Source organism: Ochotona princeps, chromosome 30 (genome assembly GCF_030435755.1).
Source record: "Ochotona princeps isolate mOchPri1 chromosome 30, mOchPri1.hap1, whole genome shotgun sequence".
Taxonomy (NCBI): domain Eukaryota; kingdom Metazoa; phylum Chordata; class Mammalia; order Lagomorpha; family Ochotonidae; genus Ochotona; species Ochotona princeps.
The window spans coordinates 18,802,519-18,827,810 of record NC_080861.1 but is presented as its reverse complement, the minus strand read 5'-3'; the positions used below and the strand labels follow the sequence as shown (position 1 = coordinate 18,827,810).

Genomic DNA, 25,292 nt, shown 5'->3' with positions numbered 1-25,292 from the left:
CACACGCAGCACACTCTCAAAAAATTATACCCGATAATGTATAAAACCAGAAAAACAAATTCCCAGCAACAACATGCAGCCGTAAAAAACACGTTTTTCAGAGATATGGATATAAGTTATTAAAATAGTTCTCCAACTGATGTCAAAGAGCTTGCTCTGAGGACAGTTAGGTGGGAAGGGGGCAACTGATCCTTTTAACACCACTAATGAGTGAATTTGGTATGAATAAAACCGGAAGAGAGCAAAGAAATACTTTGTAAAAGAAAAATAACACATTGTTGGGATTGAGGATGATAATGAAAGATAAAGAGATGAGAAGAAATAAGATTCTGAGATGCTTATATGAAAGCTGGTCAAAGTAAAGACACATTTTTTTTTTGTCTGACATAACAGGCTGGCAAGACCTTCTGGGTCCTTCCAGAGGGGACTAAGACAGGTTTCATGGATCTTTCCTAAATGTAGAAGGCAAACATGTTGGGGGAAAAAAACATCAGAGAAAAGATAGGCCAAGTTTCTGACAAGCCAAAGAACCAGTGATGTCAAGCGGCAAGCACGAAGCCCCAACTGTCTGGAGATCAGGAATGGATTCCAAATATTGTTGCGTGATAGAATCTCCTGTGGAACCTCAATAAATAGAATCCTGCCGCCCGCAACATATTCCACACCAACTCAATAGGACCAACTGGGAGCAAGAGCTACACCCCAACTTTTTTTTTTTTCTTTAAGAAAAGCTGTTTCCTGGTGATTGTGGTGTGAGCGCCGGACTGGACAACAGCATTTGTCATGAGGATGCTAAGACTGGGCGGTCAGCTTGAAGACCAGACTGAATGACCCAACGACGTTGTCTCTGGTCTCTTAAGAAACTGGGTGCTCGCCAAGACCTTGGAACCGGAAGTGATGCAGTCAGTGCCCAAGGGCCATTCCAGAAACTAGGAGAACAATCGCTCAGCCTATGGAATAGTTGTTGACTTAGAACGCTGTCGTCGGTCGTGGGGTACAGAGGTGTTAGCTGTGTTACCAAGTACTGAACTGTTAGCTTAACTTGCTCCAAGTACTTACCTGCTAGCGCGGCTGACTCGTCCCCGTCGCGGGTGGGCCCCCCAGGAGACGTGCGGGCGCCATCATGAGGCCGTCAGGAGAGGCCGTCCTGGCTCATCTTCTTGACTGGGTAGAGTTGAGGACGGAGACTTCCTGCACCTTGAGGGGGAGCCTGTGTTTGATTCCCTGAGGCCCGCCCTAACTTTTCTTTTCCGGAGGTGGGGAAAAGAACCAGAAAGCCACACTGGGCTCCTTGCTTGCTTCCTCACCCTGAACGCTACCACCATGGACGTCCAGGAGCCCGGGGCCCTGCTGTCCTCGTCCCTGCCGAGCCCGGGGCATGGCCTGGGCCAAGAGTGGAGCTCTGTGTGAGTACCAGGAGGCCGAGCCGAGGGAACGCGGGGTGGAAAGGCCATGGGCTTGGGTCCCCGCAAGCAGGCCAGGGAGGGATGGTGGAGGTGGAGGTGGGGGCGGCGCCCAATGTTACCTTTCCCTCCCCGCCTCATACACCACGGCCGCCTGCCCAGGGACACGGCGTCCCCGACGGCCGAGACGTGCGTGGGCCGCGTCCCTCGTGGGGCTGAGTTCGAGGCCCTGGCTTTTCCCAGGCGTCCGCGCGCCGCCCGGCCTTGGCTGCCTCCCACGCGGACGTGCGGCCCCGAAACGCCCCCCTCCCACCACGACGGCTACACCCCCTTCTCCCCTCCCGGCGGCGACGCGCACGTGACAGCTTTTCAAGCTCTCGGCAACTACGTTTTTTTGCAGCTCTCGGAAACTTGGAGCGGCTGTGCAGCTCTGCGCGGCGGCCGGGGGTGAAGGGGGGTCCCGAGCCCCTCGGAGCCATGGCCGGCGAGCCGAGTCCCTGGGAGCAGCGGGCCCAGCGCGCGGCCGCAGCACCGCGCCGCCACTGCCCCGGGCCCCGGCGTCCGGGGCTCTCGAGCTTTCGCGCCACCCGCCGTGTCCGCCCCCGGGGAAGAGGCTCCCGAGGCGGCGCTCGCGGCGCGGGCCCGGCGGCCCCAGCCTGGTGGGACCCGCGGGCAGCTAGGTGCGTAGCGGCGCGGCCAGTGCGGGGGTTGCCTCCGGCCTTCCGGGCCGCGCGCGCGTCCCTTCCCGCCGGGCGGCTGCTGAGCGCCGGGGGGCTTGGGCTGGTGGTGGTGCGGGGATGCGGGGGGGGGGGGAGGCTTTGTGTGGTGGCGACCCCCGAGGCGGTGGCCGAACGGACCGCCCCGCCATCCTCTTGGGGTCGGCGAGCATCCAGGTGCGGACCCAGGAGGGCCTGCTGCGCGTGGGGCCGAGCGCGAGGGGACGGCTCCGGCTTCCCGGTCCCGCGGGGCTGAGGGCACGCGCTGCGACAAGGGCTGTGGAGGCGCGCGGCCTCCCTCGCTCCGCACTCGGGGATTCGAAGCTAAGGAGCTTGGGTCCGCCTCCTACATCCTTTCGAGGAGTCCTGGGCCCGCCGGATCGTCCCGGACCCACGGACGCGCCCCCGGGGCGAACGGGCGCCCAGACGCGGGATGCCGCGGTGCACGGAACCTCGTTAGGCTGGAAGGGCGGGATGTGGGGCAAGTTGGTCCCCCTCCCCGCAGGAGGTCTTCCTAGTACCCGCCAAGGCGGTTGTGAGCTGGGGGGGGGGGGCTCGCGGTCCACCGCCCTCGGCTAAACGATTTAGTGGCGCCGTAGCAACAGGAACTAAGGTTGGGAAGCGCCTGCTTGGAGCTACCTTGGAGCTTTTTTCCAACCTGTGCTCCGAAGCCTGTTGCTTGGAAGATGCGGTCCATCCTTCTGGTTCCCCGACCAACCTGCTTTGTTCTAGCTCGTGGGCATCTTTGTGGGCTTGCAGTCCTGCCAAGTTCCTGGTGTTGCGCGGGGCCACCTCTGAGCCCAGCTGGGGATGTTTCTGGGCAGCTACAAGCTTCGGGGCTTCCTACAGAAATTTGGTGAGACAGGTGTGCGAAAAGAGAAATTAAACAATTTAAAACATTTATAGAGCTTAGCGTCTCTGGATCCCAGCTCAATTGTTGTTGACCCTGTGAGCACAACCCTTGTGTGCCGAAGAAAGAGCTGGGGGAAAAAAAAGGCCTTGGATTCTTAGCAAGGGTGGCCTCCCCTACTGCCGGTTGTGGAGTGCCAGGCACCTTTTTTTTTTTTTTTTTTTGCAAAGCTGTAACTAAATGTGTTGGTCTTTCTTTGCCCAAATTGTTTGGTGTATTATAGGAAGCGCTACCTTGAGGGTGGATGGGACAGGAGTTTGTTTCGAGTGTTTTCTAGTCGGGTTTGTTTTGTCGGACTTGGGAGTGGGTGGCTTGGGCTCCAATACCCAGGGCTGGTGCTTGAATCCGTCCCTACTGACAGAGGTGGGGTGAGTATGTGGCACTCACACCCAGTGTATCTCGCTGACATAAGCTTATGGATTGCTAAGTGTATTTTTAAACAATATTGGTAATAGAGGCCCACACCCGCCCTCCTAAACACATATGTAAGTATTAAACTGCAACAGGAACCTCATGCAGTATTTATATTCCCTGTTGGTGAGGCCCAATCATACTTTCTGTATTGTTCGACTTTTCTTTTTTGAAGAAGAAAAAGCTGTTCCTAATTCAAGAACTTGATTTTATGACTAACCAGTTCCCCTGGAGGACTGACTTTGGCAGTGGGGAGTTGTGCTGGAGAGAGGAAAAGAGGCTGAAGTTCATACGCAAGTAAGGAAGTTAATAACGAGTGTGTGATGTGATCTGGACTAGTAGGGTGTGCATAGGCAGGCCACGGATGCCCTTCAGGTTATGGCTGGGTGTGACAGAGCTGCGTTCCTGTGGGACCCCGTGTGAATAAGGAGGGTAGGGGACACAATGGTTCCTATCTGTAGAAGGTGAGGAAGAAGACAGGAGGGTGATGCCAGGCTACAGCCAACTTGGATCGATGATTTCATTGGATGGTTACGACGGGTCTTCCGAACCTCACAGCTTCTGTATCTGCAGCTCCAGGATGGACCATGGTCATTCTCTAGGCGAAGGAAGGCAGTCACTTGTTAGTGGCAGATGGTTACTGCATCTGGGATTAGGTATGTGTGTCGCTTTCCAGTCTCTGGCCTTCAGGGAACAAATAGAGACTTTGACCTGATTGAGTTCTGAAGTTTTCGATTTGCTGGCTAAATCTCTTCCTGTGCTATTGGTACCGCAGATTCATTTCTATGTCATGCACCCATTTATAATTAGGCAAGGTTGCTTTGAAAAGCTTTGGGGGAAATGGAGCTAGTTGTACAGCCAAAGGAGAGCCAACAGACCCCATGTTTGGGGAAGGTCAAGTGCTTTCATAGAGACACTTGAAAGGATCCAAATGGAGGGTAGGGTTCTGCCTCCTGGTGTAACAAGTGATAATTTTTTTTTTTATGACCTTGAGGGCTGAGCCCTCCTCTGTCTTGGCAGCCCAAGTGGAACTGATAAGTCTGCCCCTTGCTCTCCCACTGACTGAACTCACTGCTTTTGTAGCAAGCTTCCTTGGAATGCAGCCTGAAGTGCTCTAAGGCCAAGAACGCTGTTTGTTATAAGGAATCTTCACAGGAAAGAAAAATGTGGGTTTTGGGAGGACTTGGTGGTCAGCAAAGGTGGTGTTTGTGGTTCCAACAGATATTCATGGTGGGGGCAGTGCAGGGAAGATTGGTGGAATTTATCCTTAAAAAAGGAAAGTACTGAACTAGCTAAACAGAAATCTTTGTTACTGAAAAGTGTCATAGTGCCCAAAGCCAGAGCATCTCGCTTCTTTGATTAGTAAGGCTGCCCATTCGGCCATATCAGTTGTATTTTTCTGTTCTCAAATTTCATAAGTAAGTATTTCTTATTTCCTTGCTTTCGTTGAAAATCAAACAACATAAACAAGCTTTCCTTATGGGATACCCTGCATTTGTTTTAGCTGAATCAACTCCAAGGCAGAAGATGTTGATGGATACTCTTTTGCTTGTATGTTGAACCTCAGTGTTAAAGCCTAGGCTGTACTTAATGTAGCATTTTACTTGCACTCCCAAAGACCCTGGCTAACGCGCGGGACTTCCTGGGAATCTTTGGGAGCCAAGCTACACCTGGGTTTAGTTGTATCTGACTTTAAAGTTCGGTGACATTGAGATGGGTTGTTTTTGTTTTTTGAGCACTAGACCCTTTTGTCAGTGGAGGCAGCGTGTGCAGATTAGGACTGTTAGCCTGAAGAAACAGTGGTACTTTGGAAGCGATCAGGCCAGTAGTACATAAAACAAAAGAGAAATAATTAAGCCAACACATTTGACAATCCTGGATCCTTGCAACAAGAGTGCTTTTAGGCTTTGAACGGGGCTGGGTGCTCGTCCTTCCTGTCCAGCTGTGGCCTCCACTTCCCTCTGCTTTGGTTGCCTTTTCACTGGCTCATCCTTTCCCTGTCAGCATCTGCTTTACCTGAAGACATACGCATCGGTGGTTTTCAGAGCTCATTCAAGCCTGCGTGTGTTCTTTGATCAGGTGCTTAGGATTCTGATCATGTGCATCCCATATTTTCTAATATCCCCTTTCTTTTGATTCTCACGTCATCCGACCTTGGTTTTTCAGATCTGTTCTGCTCCTCAGGTGTATCTGAATTGGGCTAAAAAGGCATACACTTGTAAGACGTAGGCCCGACCAGTGGTATTGGCGATGCACAGAGTTTATGCCTGTTAGACTGGCGAAGTGGCACTCCAAGAGAGTTGTTAGTTCCTGAATCCTTCCTAGGAGGAAGTGGGGGAAGTCAGTTCCGAGCTGTACCAACAGAGATCAGGAGGACTTCCAGCAGGCACAGTGGCAGGTTGAGGTGGGATATTCTAGTTAACATTATTTATTAAAAACAGTGGTGATCGAAAGGGCTTATATTCTAAACATCAAAAAACAACAATAATTTACCCCATGCCAGCCTCTATGTTGTTTGTTCCATATATAATAATGTATTTAGTTTCTCTTGAAATATGAGCAATACCATTTTGCAGATCTACCTGCCGTAGAATGTGAGCTTCGTGGAGACAGCAGGGTTTGTGTCTTGCTAATTCACACAGTCCAACTCTCTGCTAGAGTTCTTGGCACACAGTAGGCACTTAATTAATATTTATTGATGGATAGGAAGTGGGGAGTGCAATCTTTTAGGCTATCCTGTTCCTGTTTTCTTATGAAGAAGCTGAGGCCTTGGGTCAGGTGCATTTGCCATGTGACACCAGCTTTGGGACAGTTAGAAGGGGAGCTTGGTTTAGGGTTTCTAGACTTTGCTGTTTGCTTTCTGGTGCTAGACCCACCCCTGTGACGTTGTTATCCACAAATGTGTGAGTGGATTTGCAGTCGTGTGACTCAAACATGGAGGGCATGTAAAATTAGAGAATGCTGGAAAGGTGAATTGAAATGTGGATTTGTAGGAATTAGATGGGAATCTGTTCTATTTCGGCTTATTTTAGGAGGTCGGGAGGAATACAGTTTGTGTGTGTGTATGTGTGTGTGTGTGTGTGTGTGGTATGCACCCATGTGCATGCTTTATTTGTGAGACAGAGAGATAGATTGATAGAAAATTCCCTTTCACTGGTTTCACTCCCAGAATGCCCTCAGTGGCCAGGGCTCGGTGTGGGTCCAGTTAGCCAGGGGGTCTAGGCCCTGGGGATGCAGTTCAGGTTTCTCAAGAATGGCAATGACGTCATTCCTTGAGCCATTGCTTGCTGCTTCCTGGAGTCTGCTGGTTAGAAACTGGAACCAGGAGACTGGCAATCTAACCTAGGTGCTCTGGTATGGGACGCAGGGGTCCTAACCGGTGTTTTAACAGCTGGGCTAAACTGCTGCTCCTACATGATTTGTTTAAAAGATCAACTCTGAAGGCTGAGTGTGGATGAATACATCTTCCGGTCTGGCCAAAGTCCACACCTTTGTTTCAAGGCTGCGTTCAAGGCTGTGTTTCAGCAAACTCTCTGCTGGTGTTGGAACTTAACTCCTCGTCGTCTTGCAGTGCAGTGGGGCTTCTGTTGAGATGTCCGTTGTCTGTAGAAGTTTCTAGACCTACTCCCTGACACAGTGGGCTGTGTTTTAGCTCCCCTCTGGGTTTGGCTTGCCCTTAAGTTTGAGGAAGTGGATTGTTACAGTCTCCAAGCCAGCAGGGAGGGATGAGTGGGAGGATGGATGCTGTTAATTAACCATGGGGCAGGAGGGAAATGATTGGGCTGATACTGTTTAAACTGAAGTTTCCTTTTTAATCAAATCCTGTTGGTTCAAGGGCTGTCACAAAAGGGTCTTGTGCCTTCTCTAGGGGGCTGCTCCCAATTTTACAGCCATCTGTAGTTGTCACTATTTTCCTGTAGGACAACAGACAGACTAAATGAAGGAATGGTCAGCTTGAATTTAACGCAGATGAGGAGTCACTAGAAGTTCATCATGCTTAACTTGGCTTTTCTTTTTTTTTTTTTAAAGATTTATTTTTTTTATTACAAAGTCAGATATACAGAGAGGAGGAGAGACAGAGAGGAAGATCTTCCGTCTGATGATTCACTCCCCAAGTGAGCCTCAACAGCCGGTGCTGTGCCGATCCGAAGCCAGGAACCAGGAACCTCTTCCGGGTCTCCCACACAGGTGCAGGGTCCATCCTCCACTGCTTTCCCAGGCCACAAGCAGGGAGCTGGATGGGAAGTGGAGCTGCTGGGATTAGAACCGGCGCCCATATGGGATCCTGGCGCGTTCAAGGTGAGGACTTCAGCTGCTAGGCCATGCCGCTGGGCCCAAACTTCTCTTTTCTTAAGAGAGTGTAGGGACTGCTGACTTTTTGGTTGCTCTTTGGGTTAGCATTTTAAAATCTACTTTTTGGATTTTCCCAGTAACCTTTCACTCTTTGTATACCTCATCTTCCTAAGAATTGTTAATAGAATTAAAACATGAATACATTCAGATGTCAGTTTGAATTACGCATATTTGTCTTAAAATTCTTTTTATGTCAAAGTTTTATTTATTGATTTGAGAGACAGATGGACATCCACCAGTCTACTCCACAAATGCCCATGGCAGCTAGGGTTGGGCCGGCTTGAAACCAGGAACTGAATCCAGATCTTTCATGTAGGAGGTGGGAGTGTGAACACTTGAACGTCGCCTGTTGCTTCCTGTGTGCGCCATAAGCAGGAAGCTGGACCTGGGAGAGGAGCCGGGAGCCGAACCCAAGCACCCTGATAGGAGATGTGTCTTCATGGTCAAACACCCACAACGTTAACACAGAATTTGTCTCACACTTGGGTTTTTGCTTTGTTCGGAGAAGTCCATCACGTACGCATCTGTTTCCTGACCTGCAAACTTAGGATAATTGTACCTCCCTGACATTGTTAGGATATTAGGTGAGCAAGTGTCTGAGCCTGGAATAGGGTGAATGCCCAATTCGTTTGACCTGTTAGCTTGCACTCTGCTTGGACTGCTCTTACTCAAACATTGATACTGAGTTCTGGCTCGGGCCTCTGCGCTAACGCCAGCCATTGCAGGCATTTGGAGAGTGGACCTGTCTCGTGTATGCCTTTTTTTTTTTCTTTTAGGATTTTTTTGAAAGGAAGATTTTTCAGAGAGAAGGAGAGACAGAAAGATCTTCCATCCACTGGTTCACTCCCCAGGGGGCCACAATGGCCAGAGCTGGCCAATCCAAAGGCAGGAGCTCAGAGCCTCTTCTGGGTCTCCCACATGGGTGCAGGGTCCCAAGGCATTGGGCCACCTTGTACTGCTATCCTAGGACATAAGCAGGGAACTGGATGGGAAGTGGAGTAGCCAGGGCACAAACCAGCACTCATATGGGATCCTGCAAGGGGAGGATTAGTCAGTTGAGGCATTGTGCCAGGCCCTTGCCCTATACATTCTTTTTTTTTTTTTTAAGATTTATTTATTTTTATTGTAAAGTCAGATATACAGAGCAGAGGAGAGACAGAGAGGAAGATCTTTGATCTGCTGATACACTCCCCAAGCAGCTGCAATGGCTAGAGCTGCGCCTATCCGAAGCCAGGAGCCTGGAGCCTCCAGGTCTCCCACGTGGGTGCAGGGTCCCAAGGCTTTGGGCTGTCCTCAACTGCTTTCTGAGGCCACAAGCAGGGAGCTGGAAGGGAGTGGAGCTGCTGGGACACGAACTGCCCATATGGGATCCTGGTGTGTGCAAGGCGAGGATTTATTTGCTAGGCTACTGCATTGTACCCTGAAACTTCATTTTGATGGAATGACACAACATACGGTATTTTGAACCTGGCTTTTTTTTTCACCCAGTATCATATTTGAGATTTTTCATGTTGCTGTATACAGCATTTTTTTCATTTTACTAGTGTGCTGTCTTTTCTACACTGACATCTCAATTCATTTGTAATTAATTTGACATATTTATGAAGCTTTTCATTGCTACCAAAACAAATTATCACAAACTTCTTGGCTTAAGACCACATAAATTTTACTTTATCACAATTTAGATCAAAAGTCTGGGTTAGCTTAACTTTTTGTAAGACTGAAATCAGGGTTGGCCTGCTGGGCTGCTGCTGCTGCTTCTTTTTTTTTTTTTCCCAAGATATATGTATTTGGGTGTGGAGCTGTAGGCTAGTGGCTAAGTTCGTTGCCTTGCATATGCCTGGGATCCCATATGGGTGCCAGTTCTAATCCCAGCAGCCCCACTTCCCATCCAGCTCCCTGCTCAGGGCCTGGGAAAACAGTCCAAGACGGCCCAGAGCCTTGGGTTCCTGCACCTGTATGGGAGACTTGGAGGAAGTTCCTGGCTCCTGGCTTTGGACCGGCGCAGTTCTAGCCATTGTGGCCACTTGGGGAGTGGGTCAGCAGACGGAAGTTCTTCCTCTCTGTCTCTCATTCTCTCTGTATATCTGACTTTACAATAAAAATAAATATTAAAAAACTTATGCATTTATTTGAAAGGTGGAGTTTGAGAGAGAGAGAGAGCCTTCCACCCTCTGGTTACTTCGTTGTCAATGGCTGCAGGAAGGAGTGGGGTGGGCAGGTTCTGAAGCCAGGAGCCTGGCGGTTCTTCCTGGTCTCCAAACACCTGGACCTTTTCTCGCTGCTTCCCTGGCACCTGACTTGAGAGGGAGCTGGATCCAAGGTGGAGCAGCCAGGCGTCAAGCAGGAGCCCAGCAGGGATGCTGGCACCTCAGCCAGGGGGCTTTATTGCATGCTGTGATGCCTGACACCCTGTTAGGTTCTTAACTGAGAGTTAGCAAAAAATCCTCTTCCAAACTCACTCCTCTTGTTTGCAAGATGCAATTCCTTGCTCATCTCTTTCCATGCTAAATTTCTCCTGCCTCCTCCTCCCCTGCATCCGATTTCAGCTGTAGAATTCTTTACTTTTGAGGGGTCATGGGATTAGATTGAACCCACTCAGATTATCCAGGCTGATCTTCCTGTGTTAAAACTGTATTTGCCGTGGAATGTATTGTTTCCAGACGTTCTTGGGGTTAGGGGGTGGACACTTACAAGATGGATTACTTAGCCTGCCACTTGATGGGAAGTGGATTTCCAGATGTGTAGCTAGCTGTGCCAATTAATTCTTTTAAAATTCATTCAAAGAACCTCTTTTAACACACATACAGTTTTTTTTTATGGTATATGTTTCTGGAACATTCTGTTTTGTTCTGTTTCATTGATGTGCTTATTCCTGTTGGTGTTGTACCTTTGAAGTAAGTTTTGTTAATACATTTCAGAACGTTAGAGAAGATTATTTTCTATTGAACAGGTTTCACTTTTTTTTTTTTGGTATCAAATTCTGTATGGTAGCCACAACTGAAGCCCATGTCCTTTTAACGGACCCTCTGGAATGGATCTCTACCAGATGACCATTGAATTTCTGATGGAGAGACTTGGCAAACACAGTTTCTTCCCAGAGGTCAGGGATCAGATAGCTGTAGGTTTTGGAAATAGCATCAGAGGTAGCCTTGGTGAAGTTGCCAGGATGGTAGGGCAGCCCCTAACTGAGGTCTCGCCGGGTCGTTGGTGCCAACTGTCACCTGCAGCTTCTTGGGAACTGGGGCTGAGCAGGTATCAGTGCCTCTGGGAGCTGCCATGAGATGCACCGGCACAGATCCACAGCCCTGGGTCACCTTGCAAGGCACGGTGTGAAGTTTGCCCTCGGTCTCCCACTAGCTTCTCTCCGCACGGCCACCATGGAGAGCTTGGGCAGGATGATGGTCACTGCCTCCTGGGAGCGCTTCACTCATACTCAGACTGATGTGGCCATTGTAGTTCCCAGTGGAAGTGAACTGGATACCCTGGCTAGCTTGCTTCTGCTTCTGCACCGGCGCCATCTTTGACACCTCCTCCTTGAAGTGTGCCTTCAGGAAAAAGCGGTTCCAGATTCCTTGATGGCAGGGAGAGGAGAGGCCTCCAGCAGCTTGCTCTTCATACCCGTGACCAGGCAGCCCAGCTTAGTAACAGGGAGCCATTCCTTGGCCCAGGCCCTGCCTCCCTCCTGATGCCAGCTGGGACCCTGGCCCCGGGTGCTGCTGTGGAGCTGTGGCCTCCATTTGGCATCTCTGGGCCCTTCTGCCGCACTAGCGTCGTCCGCCAGTTAGTGTCCTCTTGGGGAAGAAGGAAGGTTTTCTCTTGATTCTGTTTCTCTGAGACAAAAGATCTTGGCTGTAACATATCTTGTTTGTTCTTTTATACGGATTTGAGAATTCTGAATGTGTGAGAGCATCCTGTTTTTTTCTAAGTTGAACTTTCGTTACACATCTATGTTTGTGAAAGTATGATTTGGCAAGTTATAATACTTAATTGCTGAAACAGAAACATTTCAAATAATTTTTTTAAAGATTTATTTATTTATTTATTTATTTATATTGGAAAGTCAGATATACAGAGAGGAGGAGAGGCAGAGAGGAAGATCTTCCCTCCTCTAATTCACTCCCCAAGTGGCTGCATCAGCAGGAGCTGAACCAATCTGAAGCCAGGAGCCAGAAGCCTCTTCTGGGTCTCCCATGGGGGTGCAGGGTCCCAAGGCTTTGTGCTTCCTTGACTGCTTTCCCAGGCCACAAGCAGGGAGCTGGATGGGAAGCGGGGCCGCTGGGACATGAACCAGCGCGCATATGGGATTCTGGTGTATGCAAGGCGAGGACTTTAGTAACTAGGCTACCGCACCGGGCCCACTGAATGTTTTTAAGATCAAGATTTAAAAAATAACATTTATTTGATTTACTTGTAAGACAGAGAAGAGAGATGAGTCTCTCATCTGCTGGTGCTCTTCCCAGGTCAAAGCCAAGAACCAAGAGCTCAACCCAGGTCTCTTACACGAGTTAGAAGTCAGGGACCCACCTGACACTTCAGGGTTCACCTGCTGCTTCCCGCAGTGCTGGTTGGCAAGAAGCTGGAATAGAGATGGGAGGCAGAGCTCTGCTGTTCTAAGTGGAGGCTTAATTGCTATTCCAAATGCCCACCCCAGGATTATTTCTCTTTCTTTAAAAGTTCTGTTTTATCACCCATCAAGTCTTGAAAATGTTAAGAGTGTTAGCAGATACACATATCTTGCAAGTTATTTCTCGATTAAAACTTTTCTTGGTACTTTCTCTTTGAAAAATCTGTGTCTATTTCCTCAGGTTGGACAGATACAAGTTATTTTAGTCCTGTGTTAATTGAAGGCTGTAAACATCAACTCATAAAGCCATGTCAATGTGATTAACCTCCGCAGGAGCCTGATTTCTGCTTTTCTCACATCGTGAGCTCATCCGTTTGGAGGCTAGAATTTACTGGAACACCTGTTTTGTAATAATGCTGTTTAGTTAAGGGACAAGCATGAGTCAGTTTGAGGTGAGTCAGGTCCTAATATTAACACTGGGAGAAACAAAGACTTTACAGGGTGACTGTATTGAAAATTCGGAACAGACAGTGACCTTGGAAACAAGCCAGTCAAACACTTGCATTTTTCTGTCCCTCAAGCAGAATACAATTTTCCTCATGAAATCATGGCAAACAATTTTCTTCATGCTTACCTTTGAAAATCAAGAGCAGTTTCACTGGGTCATACTGACTTGATCTTAGCCAGAAGGCCAAGATGTGATGGGTCGTACTTTGCTTTTGCACGTCTTTGTGTTTTAAAGAAACAGGGAGAGCTCCAGAGTGCCGAACGAGTTTCCAGTTGGAATTCTTCGGGCACTGAATAGGGGGTGCTTGGAAGAGCTCAGGACCAGATTCCCTTAGCACAACCTGTGGTGCTTTCAAGTTCTTTGCCAAATACGACGTGCACGTAATTCCAAGAGGACTTAACTTCCAGATAGCAGATATGGTTCATTTGGACGTATTAGATGCGGTGCAGCGTAGAGACACAGTGTGAGGCTCCCAGGTGGGAATAAGGTGATGCAGGGAGGTTGGAGAGAGTCAGCCCTTGGGGTGCACACTGGACATATCCCCATGGGGAAAACATCCGTCACACATCTGTCATTCTCATGGTGGGAGCAGAGGCCACCTTTTTCACTGGGCGGAAGAATAACAGGTGATGATTAGGCATCTGAAATGGGGCCAGGAACTGGAGAAGTCACCCCTGATATCTGATTTTGTGAGAAAAAAAAATTACTCATTCTGGGTCTAGCTACTGTTTATTATACAAGTGACATAATTGTTTCTTACAGCCCAATTCACCCAAGTGATACAGGCCCATAAATGGAAGCTTAGAGATAGGCCAGGCCTGAGGGTTCTATTACATTAGTGGCTTCCCCATGAACGTTGGCCTCATTCTAGTGAGCTTTACCCAACGTGTGTAATTTTAATTTAGGTTTATTTGCAAGACACAGTGAGATATGGGGGGGGGGGGACCTCTCGTTCACTCTCTGAAGGCCAACGATATGCAGGGCTCAGCCAGGTAGAAAGCAACAGCCTGGACCCCAGTCCTGGACTCTCACGCATTGGACCCAGTCACTCAAGCCATCGGCAGCTGTCTTCATGGTGCGCATCAGCTGGAAGCTGGAAATGGAATCAGAGCTGGGACTCAAAGCCAGGCACTCCGGGATGGGGTGTGGGCATCCTTGGCACTCACGTAACTGCGTCACCAAATGCCTGCCCCTTGAGGAACATTTTCAACCCATCTGTGCTTCTCTGCTCTTGCTAGTTCTCCCACATCTCTTGTCCTCCTCTTAACCAGGCAGAAAGACGTTCACAGCCTGACTTTCCTTTGGCCAGGGTAGAGGTGGGTCTTCGCTGCTGCCGGGCTGGGGTGGCCTCTTCTTTTCAGCAGAGGAGAATGGCTGTGTGTTGGCAGCCCTGTTCATCTCCTAACCGCTGCCATTGCTGAAACTCTGAAATGGGCTCACGAGGCCATGTTTGGCTCACAGAATGTGTTATTCTATAGAACATATTTCTGCCTGTTGCATCCTTGACAGTCCTATGTGATCCATCCTCTGGCTTTTTGTGTAGTTCCCACATTAGTGTTCTCCATGGAGCGTATACCCCACTCGATCCAGTGCATCGGAATGACTATTTTTAGGGAGCTAGGGTCTACATGTGTCATAGAAAAGTCAATCAGCCAGGCCCCTGCATCTATAACACAGAGTGAAGTTGAGCTAAAAGCCTTGGAATTGATTTCCCCCGTCCCCCCCTAGACCGCTTTGACTGTTATTTCTGAGTTTATTTTACACTGGCCTTTTACTGTCTATTTTGCCTACAGCTAGAATTACCCAGGAATTTCCCATAGGTTTATTAATTCCCAGCTTAAAACCCTTTACTTAGGCCTGGTGCGGTAGCCTAACAGCTAAAATCCTCTCCTTGCTTGTACCAGGATCCCATATGGGTGCTGGTTCTAATCCCGGCAGCGCCACTTCCCTTCCAACTCCCTGCTGGTAGCCTGGGAAAGCAGTAAAGAACAGCCCAAAACCTTGGGACCCTGCATCTATGTGGGAGACGCAAAAGAGGCTCCTGGCTCCAGATCAGCGCAACTCTGGCCATTGCAGCCACTTGGGGAGTGAATCAGCAGACAGAAGATCTTCCTCTCTGTCTCTCCTCCTCTCTGTATATCTGAATTTTCATTGAGAATAAATAAATCTTAAAAAAACAAACCCAAACCTTACTGTGGTCCCACTAGCCAAAGTGATTATGTATGTTGAAGTTAGTTAAAATCAGTATTGCGTTGCAGTGGGTTACGCTGCAGCTGACAACATGGGGTGTGGGTTGGTATCCCAGCTGCTCCACTTCGGACCCAGCTCCTTGCTAAATGCACCTGGAGAAACAGCAGCAGGCGATGACTGACATTCATGTGGGAGACCAAGATGAAGTTCTGGGCTCCTGGCTTTGGCCTGGTGCCACCAACCTGTTGCAGCCATTTAGAATCTTCAAGGGGATTGACGATTCTCTTTCAGACAATTAGTTTTTAAAAATGGAAACATGAAATCAGTCATGAGGTCCATTAGCTGTGTTTTAAATGCCCGACACTCCCATGCAGCTGCTGGCTGTTGTTTTGGATAGTGGTCCACTGGCATCATCACAGGCTGTGGTAGCAGGCAGCGCTGCTGTTCCTACTGCACTGAATGGATTCCTAGCCCCTCGTAGGGCCTTCAGCATCCACCTCATCAGCTGCAGTTGTATGTGTGCCCGCAGGTTCATTTCTGCATCCTGCATACCTGCTGGTTCTTGAACTGGGGCAGTCAGAACCTTCACACTTGCAGTTGGCTGTCTGCATTCGTGAGTTCCACACCTGGGGATCCAACAGCAGAAGATCAGAAATTCTCAGAAAGTGAGATAGGCATTGTGGGTTATGCAGTTCCTTGTGATGCCCAAAACCCCTATTGGAGTGTTTGGGACCGAGTCCTGGCGCCTTCACTGCACAGTTCAGCTTCCTGCTGATGTGCACTCTGGGATGCCCGAGTTCCTGCCATCCCTACAGGAGACTTAGCTTCATGCCCCTTGCCTGATGGAGAATTTGTGGAGGCACTTTGCAGGTGCAACATCTTCTCTGTCTCCCCATCCCTCTGATATCCTACCTCTCAAGTAGATGAAAATAAATAAAACTTCGAAAAAATTCAGAAAAAGAATTGCATCTGTACTGAACGTGTGCGAATTTTTCCTCATTATTCTCTATACAATACAATAACCATACACATAGTACTTCCATTGAATTCGATATTATAAGTAATCTAGATGATTTAAAGCATTAAGGAGGATACGCATAGGTTATATATGTGTGCTGTTGTGTTTTATACAAGGCACTTTGCAGATTTTTGGCTTGTGAGAGGAGTCCTTCAGCCAACCCTCCATGGATTGCAAGAGGTTCCTGAACCGTTTCCCTGTGCTGGATGTCTGCCTGCTCCGCCTTGAGCGAACTATTCATTTTTTAGATCTTGACATGTCTAGTCCAAGAGAGACTTGCCTTGATCCTCGTAATCTAAGCTATTTTTTCCTGTTACATGCTTTCTTATAGCCTCTGCTTTTCCTTCAAAATAAGAGGCATCTCCTAATTTTAGCATCTGTGTGATTATTTAATGTTCGTCACCGTAATATAAAATACATTTCCAGGAGATGGGGATATGGCTGTCCTTTTACAGTCACCCCCGTCATGCCCAGCACAGGTAGATGTTATTTCAATGTTTAGATTAACGTTTTGAAGATCTTTGTGAGAAACACATGTTTGTCGAGTGAGTGTGTCAAATTTTGCCAAGAGGCACAAATTCAGAAGCATTGGTGAGAACCCATGTTAGGTAGTTGCTTATGGTTCTTACGCATAGGTGGTCGTTTACGATCCGTGCTTTTTGCTGGAAATTACATTTTTGGATGTGCATTTTTCAAGGATGAGTCAGAGCTGGACTTCAACCACTGGCATTTAGGCTCACCATCTTGACTTTGATGCCCACAGAGTTGGGTATAAATGGCATTGGATATTAGAATGAACAGTTTGAAATTGATGACCAAAGTTGATCGACTGGACGGGGCGTCTCTCTAGGTTTATACTAGGGTCGGGCAGGATAGTGGTCAGTGGAGGTGGCGATGACACGCGATTGGTCCTTCCTGTTCTGTCTGCACACCCTGGCTGGGGAAGGTTTGGGTTGTACTCCTCACTGCTTTTCTAGAATCTATGGAATTTTAAGAAATCTCTGTTTTCTTACCCGTTTGTACTACTTCTCACACAAAACAAACAACAGAAACTCATGTTAGAGTCCCCAAAGTGCTTTCTGACTCTGGATTCCTACCCTGGGAACTGTCCGTGGCCCCCTCCCAGGGCAGGAGAAAGGAGTCAGTCTGACAGTTTCTTTCCTGGATTCAACTAGAAATTGGCCACTCCTGTTGGGAGCCTTTGCTCCATTCTCTGTAAGGCAGGTATAGAATTTCATCTGTGTGTATGTAACAAGCAGTGATCACCATGACAAACTTGGTCTTCTGTGATTTGAAATCCACTCGGAGCACTTGCAATTTATTTCCTCCATGTGGCTAAGACAGCCTGTGACATCTTCCAGCAACTGGGCCATCTCACAGGGGGCTCCCAGTGACTCGGTGACAGGCACCACTGAGCTGGGAAGCTGTCTGGATGTGTTTTGTAGCTCATGTGCCATGGACGTGATTGAAAACCCTGGTGAAGAAGAGCCTGGAGCCCACCAAGAACACTGTTGTTTCGGTTGGACTCGCTCTTGGCAGCCTCTGTCCTGACCCTTCTGGGCGCGGTTTAGTTTATAAAGTCACACCACCTAGGTTGCAATTCAGTAACACTTTTCCTATGACTGATGAGTAGCCTCGGTTCCCCTGTGTGTTCAATGAAAACACAGTCCTTGGGAATTTCTGTAGGAATGAAAGACGTAATGGTGTAGGAAGCACACAGTGAGTGCTCAGTACCCATCGGCAGCCAAGAATGTTGCGTTATGGCACAGCATCATTATTTGGTTCAATCATTTCATCAGATAGACCAGCAGCTGTTAAAGAAAAAGGAAGACCCAGCAGTGTAACTCTCTGAGGTGAAAATATATATTATTATCCCTTATAAAAGAACGTGCCTCTTGGTGAATCCTCTTAGGAAGAACACAAGCCTTCTGTGTGGTTGGGATTTTACCTTTCCCCTTTGCCATAATCGTTCCAAGAAGAGCAGAAACATCAGTGGGTGAATACATTTGGTGTTTGCCTACACACCATTCAGAACTCACTGTTGGTTTCCAGGGGAGTAGGACAAAATTTTGAAGTGAGCAGCTCTTATTATATTTGTTAACACAGTGGAAACATTTAGTTTTTGAATTTTTCAATTACCTCCTTAAAGAGTCTCATTTTCGTAACATTTATGGTCTAATTATTAATGTGATACGTTGTGAGCAATTGAAAATTCAGAGACACATAAGGAGGGAGGAAATCAAAGCCCTGTCTAATCCCAGTTGTGGGGCTGATAATATTTTGGCATGATTTCAATATATTATGTGTATTTAAAATTTAGTTTGGGATATGTGTCTTTTTATGTAACCTGTAATTTTGCATTTACTTTTACCCTATCATTAACTGTACTTTTCCATTATGTTTTTTTAAAAAATATTTATTATTTTTCACTTGAAAGGCAGTGTTAGAAATGAGAGGAGAGACACAGAGACAGGTCCTCCATCTGCTGGTTCCCTCTCTAAATGTCACAGTGGCCGCATCTGAGCTGATCCAAAGCCAGGAGCCAGAAGCTTCCTCCGGGTCTCCCATGTGGGTGCAGGGGACCAAGCAGTTGAGCCCTCCTCTGCTGCTTTCTCAGGGCATAAGCAGCATGCTGAATAGGAAATGGAACAGCCCGGACACGAACTGGCACTCATACGGATGCTAGTGCCTGTAGGCAGAGGTTGAGCCTACTAAGCCTCAGCGGCGGCCCTACAATACGGTTTTTAAAATGACTGTGTGGTGTTGTGCTCTGCGGGCATTTTATGACTGATTTAAATTCATTATGTGTTATAGAACATCCAGTAACTTCCAACGTTTAACTGTGATGAATATCCATGAGGCTGCTGGTGGTGTGGAATACTTGCCTCTGTCAGCAGCGCCTATGACATTTGGTGTCATTTTGATTATTTTCCAATGCCTTGTTTAATATTTCATTTCTTTACTCACTCTTGAGGGTGAGCCTGTGTATTCCTCTCCATGGGTTTAGCAATTACATGGTGTTCCTTTATGAATTGGCAGCTTAGGATCATCGAGTGTTTTAGTAAGAGTGCTGGTTTTTTTTTTTTTTTTTTTTTCTGCAAAGCAGAAGGCATTTGTAGAGGAGGGGTGTCGACCCCTTACTTCTGCAGTGGCTGCCTTGTTCTAGTTGTCTGATAACAGCCAGCTCGAAAAGGATTTGTTGACAGAAGTGGCTGATGGTATTTGAAAGAGAAAGATATCTTTTATTCTGTAGTAAATCGATTCTTCATTTTTTTTCATGTTTTCCTCAGTCATCCCTGTCTAAACATGAGTCATACAATTTAGAGATCATGGATGAAAAGTGTAGGCTGAATTTTCTGTTCCGAGTTGTTTAGGAATCATGAGCTTCACTCTGATAAAGCCATGACTAAGAAATGCAGTGCAGGTCAAAACCCCCATTCCGAATCAGCTTTTATATGTTTAAAATAGCCACCACTTATACACCTGCTTCGTGTACTCCCCTCAGCTCCTTCCAAATGGAATATCTTAGTATTAAGAATTATTTCTCCCATAATTGTGTTGGCATTCAGGACCTCCAGTAGATTTTATGACCCCATAGGTCCGTAGTGTATGTGAGCACCTGAATTGTCCTCCTTTGCCTTTTCTGCTGCTGCCATGGGAGGAGAAAGTTCTAAGGGACCACTCTTTTGACCCCCATATTTCTCATCTTCTTTAAAACTGCTTTTAAAATCAGTAGATGTATATATGTGTATGTATGTATGTATGTACGTATTTGAAAGGTGGAGTTACTGAGTGATACAGAGAAGGGAGAAGGATCTCCCACTTGCTGGTTCATTCCCTAAATGGCTGCAGTGGCCAGGGTGGGATAGGCTGAAGCCTGGAGCTGCTACTCCATCCAGGTCTCCTACAAGGGTTGCCGGGGCCAAGGAACTTGAGCCATCATCCACTGATTTCCCAAGCAGATTCGCAGGGAGCTAGATTAAAAGTGGAGCAGCCCATATTTGAGTTAGCACTCATAGGGGACACTGGCATAGCAGGCCCTGTCTTTTTTTTTTTTTTTTTTTTTTTTATATAAGATGATGTTTACATAGTCGATCAGGGTGAGAAGGATCTCGGGTTAAGGAGAAGTGGGTGGAGAGATAATTACTTCTAAGCTTTCTAGTTTTCTTCCCGTTTCTGCAGGGAGGGGCAGAGATAAAGGGAAAAGCTATACCCAGCCTCTCTAGTATCCCAGTACTTGAGAATGCGGAAAGGCCACCCAATATCAACCCAGGGTCACAATGGCACATGTGCTGAAAGTTCTGCCCAGCAGGATGCAATAGTTTCGAGATGCTGTCAATCTCACTGATCAAGGGATGAAGAACTCCTTCCAATGTCTGTTGGCTGACACCATCGACCTTGTAGTCTCCATTCGCCCAGATAGTTGCTGTCCTTATTTGGCCATATGTTCTGTTCTCCATTCTCTGATGTGGTGCCAGATGCCTCCTGCAGGCCCCCGTGAGCTACCATGTCCTCCATGTGCACCGTGGTCTGCCATGAAGCGCTCCATCCTCTACACTGGGGAGGACCAGTTCTCTTAGGTGGGCTCATGGACCTGAGCCAAGTGACCTGGGTCATGCCTGACCCCTGGGGCTCACAGATTCAGCACCCATCACATAGGTGGGCCCAAGGACCTGGGCCAGGAAACACAGGGCACGCCGGACCCCTCACCCCTAGGGCTCCTGGACCTGATACCCACCACCTCCAGACTGACATGGCTCATCTTTCCCGGCATCCACCAGTGGGTACTTCAGCCTAGTTCAATCCAGCCGGCCCCCAGTTCCAGCTTGTGCTGGCTGGTGATGCAGCCTGACTCATCCCCTCCTGCACCCTGTCCTAGTTTTCGGATCTGCCAGTGGATGTTATGAACTGGCCCTGCCTGGTCTACCCCCACTGTGACCCACATATATGCAGGCAGCGTCTTAACCTACTGCACCACAATACTGGTTCCTTCCACATTTGTTTTTGAAGATATGTTTATTTTTAAGGAAGGGAGAGAGAGTGGATCAAGTGGAGGTACTTGGGAAGCTCCCCTGGTGAGTCATAGCTCTCGCTGGTGAACACGTCGTCCAGATCTGGGAGTCGGACAAGCAGGGCATAGTAGCTCCAAAATGTGTAAATTGGTAATGGAACGCAATGTACTGGGCAGGACTGAGCAAACCTTTGTCTACAAACAAAACTAGAAACCAGCATGGAGCACAGATCATACCGAGCTAGGCTCTTGCACCTACTGGTCCTCAGAGCAACCACGGGCAGGTGCATGATTTACAGCTAGGAACAAGCCCAATCGGGGAAGTAACGGGACACCCTAACTAGGTTGAGGTTCCCACCAAGGGGCGTATGTGCTAGAATTGGAGCTGCGTTCTATCTAGGAAACAGTTGTAGTCTCCTGTGGCACTAGTGTGGGCTGGGATTGGATGCACCAGGCCAGTTCAGACCCCAACACAATCTGGTGTCATGGAGAACCAGAGGGTAGATGTGGGACTGACTAGGCTGGGTCTCAACCCCCTTCTGAGCCATGCGTGAGCTGTATGTGGGTATGGACGAGCCATGGCCAGGCTGAAACATCCAACAACAAGAACCAGAATGGGGTGAAAGCCAGCCAGGAAAAGCCACTGTCCCTGCTAGGACAGGACGTGAACTGAGTTGGGTTGGCTCAAGGACCCCCTGGCATGTGCAAAATCTGGCATTGGGAGGGGTTCTGATGGAGGAGCCTGCGCAACTCCTCTGGCAGGACACAGTCCCTGCAGGTAAGCGCAAGAAGCATGATAGGAAACAGCCCAGAATAGGCCATGGAAAGTTTCCCACTGGCACACATTCAGCATGGGTCAGGAGCAGACCAGGCTCAATCAGTCCATATCACCCACTGGCAAATCCGATCACCAGATAAGAGTGTGGGATGAGCCGGGTTTGGTCGCGACAAAACCAGTACACATTATGGAATGCCAGGGCGTGGTTGCCTGTACTGGATATGAATGCAGCACCCAACCAGCACACGTGAGATCCAGAAAGGAAGGGAGGGGCAGAACTGGCGGGGGGATTAAGGGGCTGGTTCCCTCGCCGGACAGCTACTCCCAATGGAGAACGTGGGCTGGGATAGAGACAGACTAGACTATACAAGGCTACAACACCTGTGCGCTGCATGTGGACTAGATCAGGGAAAAGCCAGGCTGGGCTGATTATTCCTGCTGGTGCAAGCATAAATTAGAGTGGGTGAGGGATGTTTGGGCATAGCCGCAGAAGCTGGCACTGGGGACTAATTCTGTCAAGTCAAATCACAGAACCACCTAAAGAGTGCATAAACCGGGACAGAGAGACCTGGGAGGGAAAAAGTGGGTTCCCCCTCTTGGGTCACTATTCCCATGGGAGGGCATGAAAACTAGGACGGGGGCTGGGATGGCTAGATAGAGAGGCACTCAACAACACCCGTGAGGGCTGGATGGTTGAGTTGGTTAGATAGAACTAAGCTTTAATACCCATTGACAAGTGCCAGAGCCAAATGGGATGGCGGACAGACTGGTCTTCTGCTACACATACTGGCAAACCAGGGTAGGGGGCGGGCCTGGTGGGGGTTATTGTGGGTCGCCCCGACTAGGCTGCAGCTCCCACTGGTTAGTGTGAGGGCCGAGTACATGCTGGGCAGAACCAGACTGGACTGCAACACCCATTGGTTCCAGTGCAACTCGGGACTGAAAACAGAACCAACCCAGCAATTGCAACCACCAGCTGATCGGGGTGATGGACTGTGCCGGGCCCTGTGCTTGCTAGAACATACAAGAAACTAGTCTGGGAATACCTCAAAGTTTCTTTGGAGATCTCCCCAATCGAACTGCTGGACTCAGAACTCTAATCAAGAAAAGACAGAAGACAGAGCAGATCAATCATTCATCTCAGCTATATGTTAGCAGCGAAATATGGGGCGAACGGAGACTTTATGATGGACCATATCAATCAGTTGGCGACCTCATCGAGCAAAACTGGCAGCGATTCATAACTGGAGAACTATTAACACCACTTGAGCACATATCTCAGAGCATGCCCCACATCCGGGACTCGGGGTGGGTGGGAAACTGGGTGTGGCTTCTCCCTCAATATCCCCCTTTACCTCAGATACATGATGGAAACAATATGGACATAATAGTATTACCCACTTCCCTATCCCCCGAACCTTTTTTTTTCTTTTTCTCTCTTTAACTGTAATTAACTATGTAAAGATTGTCAACAACAACACAATAAAATAGATTTAAATAAATAAATAAATAAAACTCCCTGAGAATCCCAAGAAGCTTTTATGGATGGGAGTCAGTTTATAACTATCAATGTAGTTCAAGTTAGAAATCAAAATAATAAAACACGTAATTATTGACTCATTAAAAATATTAGTAATAGACCTATTGTGTTCTTTTTTTTTTAATGAAAACCGTGCTTCCAGAAAAGTTTAGTGAGAAGAATGGCATATTTTTGCAAATCCTCTTAAAGTCTCACTCAATATAAGAAGCTTGTTTCTTATGTCTGCTACTGCATTTAGCATGTATTGCTGTTGTAAAAGTATGTGGCATAGCTTTTGCAATGCATCCACTGTTTAAAAAACATTTATTTTTATTGGAAAGTCAAATATACAGAGAGGAGGAGAGACAAAGGAAAATCTTCCCTCCGATGATTCACTCCCCAAGTGGCCACAATGACCGGAGCTGCACCAATCTGCAGCCAGCAGTCAGGAGCCTCTTCCAGGTCTCCCACGTGGGTGGCAGGGTCCCAAGGCTTTGGGCCGTCCTCGACTGCTTTCCCAGGCCACAAGCAGGGAGCTGGAAGGGAAGCGGGGCTGCCGGGATTAGAACCGGCACCCAAGTGGGATCCTGGCAGATGCGAGGCAAGCACTTTAGCCACTAGGCTACCGTGCCAGGCCCCAGGACTTCTTGATATACTTGTGCAAACAGAAATAGGGACAAAGGTTCATCACATTTTAGCGTTTGTTTTCGGTTACTGCTGTAGCAATTGCCCCAACTTCAGTGGCTGAAGACAAATACGGTTTAATTTTGCTACAGCTGTGGAGTTCACAACTCTATGGCAAGCCTTGTGGGGGCTAGCCTGGGGTGTAGGTGGGGCTGCTCCTGGGGGCTCTGGGGACAGTGTGTGTGTCTTTGGCTTTTTCAGCTTTGCCTGTACCAGAGCTTTTGGCCCTGTCCTCCATCGTCAGAGCATCGTCCTAGTTGCTGCTGCATCCTCACCCTCTCTCCGGATGTAGCGGTGTCTCTTTCTGCTGAGGACTCCTATGATGGTATCAGACTCTCCCCTTCTCCAAATCTTTAACCACATTGCAGAATACTTTGGTCATAAAGGGCTTGTTTGGTGATTGTTGTTCAGCCTGCCAAAGCTGTGAAAATGTTGACCTTGTGAGCCCCCTGAAGTGGTCTTGAGGGCCCCCAGAAGTTCCCACATCATCCCTTGGGAAGCACCGTTGTAGCAGGAGCAGAGGTTGACATCTGTAAGAGTCTCACAGCCCACGCGTGTGCTGAGAAGCGTTACTGAATTAAATTACCGAAACATTGCTTGCACCTCCTACCTGCTGTCATGTTGATGTCTACACTCTGGGTGAACTTGAGTTGATTGTAATTGGCTTGTGTCTAAAGTTTCTGTCATTTTGCCTTGTCTCAGGGCGGATAAGAATTGGGTCAGAGCCGGGGCTGGAGTTCTTTGTTCAAGGCAACACATTCACCTCCTTAAAGAGGCAGTGTGGTGTGCACACTGCATGCTCAGATCTCAGTTCCAGCACCATGGGACTTCCGTTCTGACCTTTGTGTGTTGGTGACACTGTTTTCCTCACCCACCACCTGTGCTTGCCTGAATGCCACTGCGGCCCCTGGATCCTGGTAGCAGGGCTCCCTGGCTTGTCATGTTACAGAGGGTCTCCCTTGGCCATCCTGGGCTGGACCCTTCCTCACCATGCCAAGGCCTTGCATACTCAGAGTCGTCCTTAACTCCCAATTGGGTGCACGTTTGAATAGTGGGACCCAGGAATTAGGTGCCTATAGACTGCTCGCAGGCCTTGCACAGGCCTGTTACCACAGCCGTTGTACCGAGGACTTGTCCCAGAGGTGGTAGGATCGCTTGTTCTGAAAGGCACGTCCAGTGATAAACTGTGCAGCCACTTGGCAACAGCTTGTGGAATGGTTCATC

At 48.3% G+C, this 25,292-nt stretch overlaps 1 protein-coding gene across 2 annotated transcripts in view; it reads left to right on the top strand.

Annotated features, from left to right (window-relative positions):
* Window positions 1-1,276: 1,276 nt before the first annotated feature.
* Window positions 1,277-25,292, top strand: part of TRANK1 (tetratricopeptide repeat and ankyrin repeat containing 1) — an 86,057-nt gene continuing 62,041 nt past the window's right edge. The window contains exon 1 of one of the 2 annotated variants that reach the window (XM_058657153.1): window positions 1,277-1,406. In XM_058657153.1, the coding sequence (XP_058513136.1) occupies window positions 1,324-1,406 (83 nt within the window). In that variant the 5' untranslated portion in view covers window positions 1,277-1,323. Of the gene's footprint in view, window positions 1,407-1,865; window positions 2,084-25,292 lie in introns of those variants that run through there. The other variant, XM_058657152.1, reaches the window with a different exon arrangement.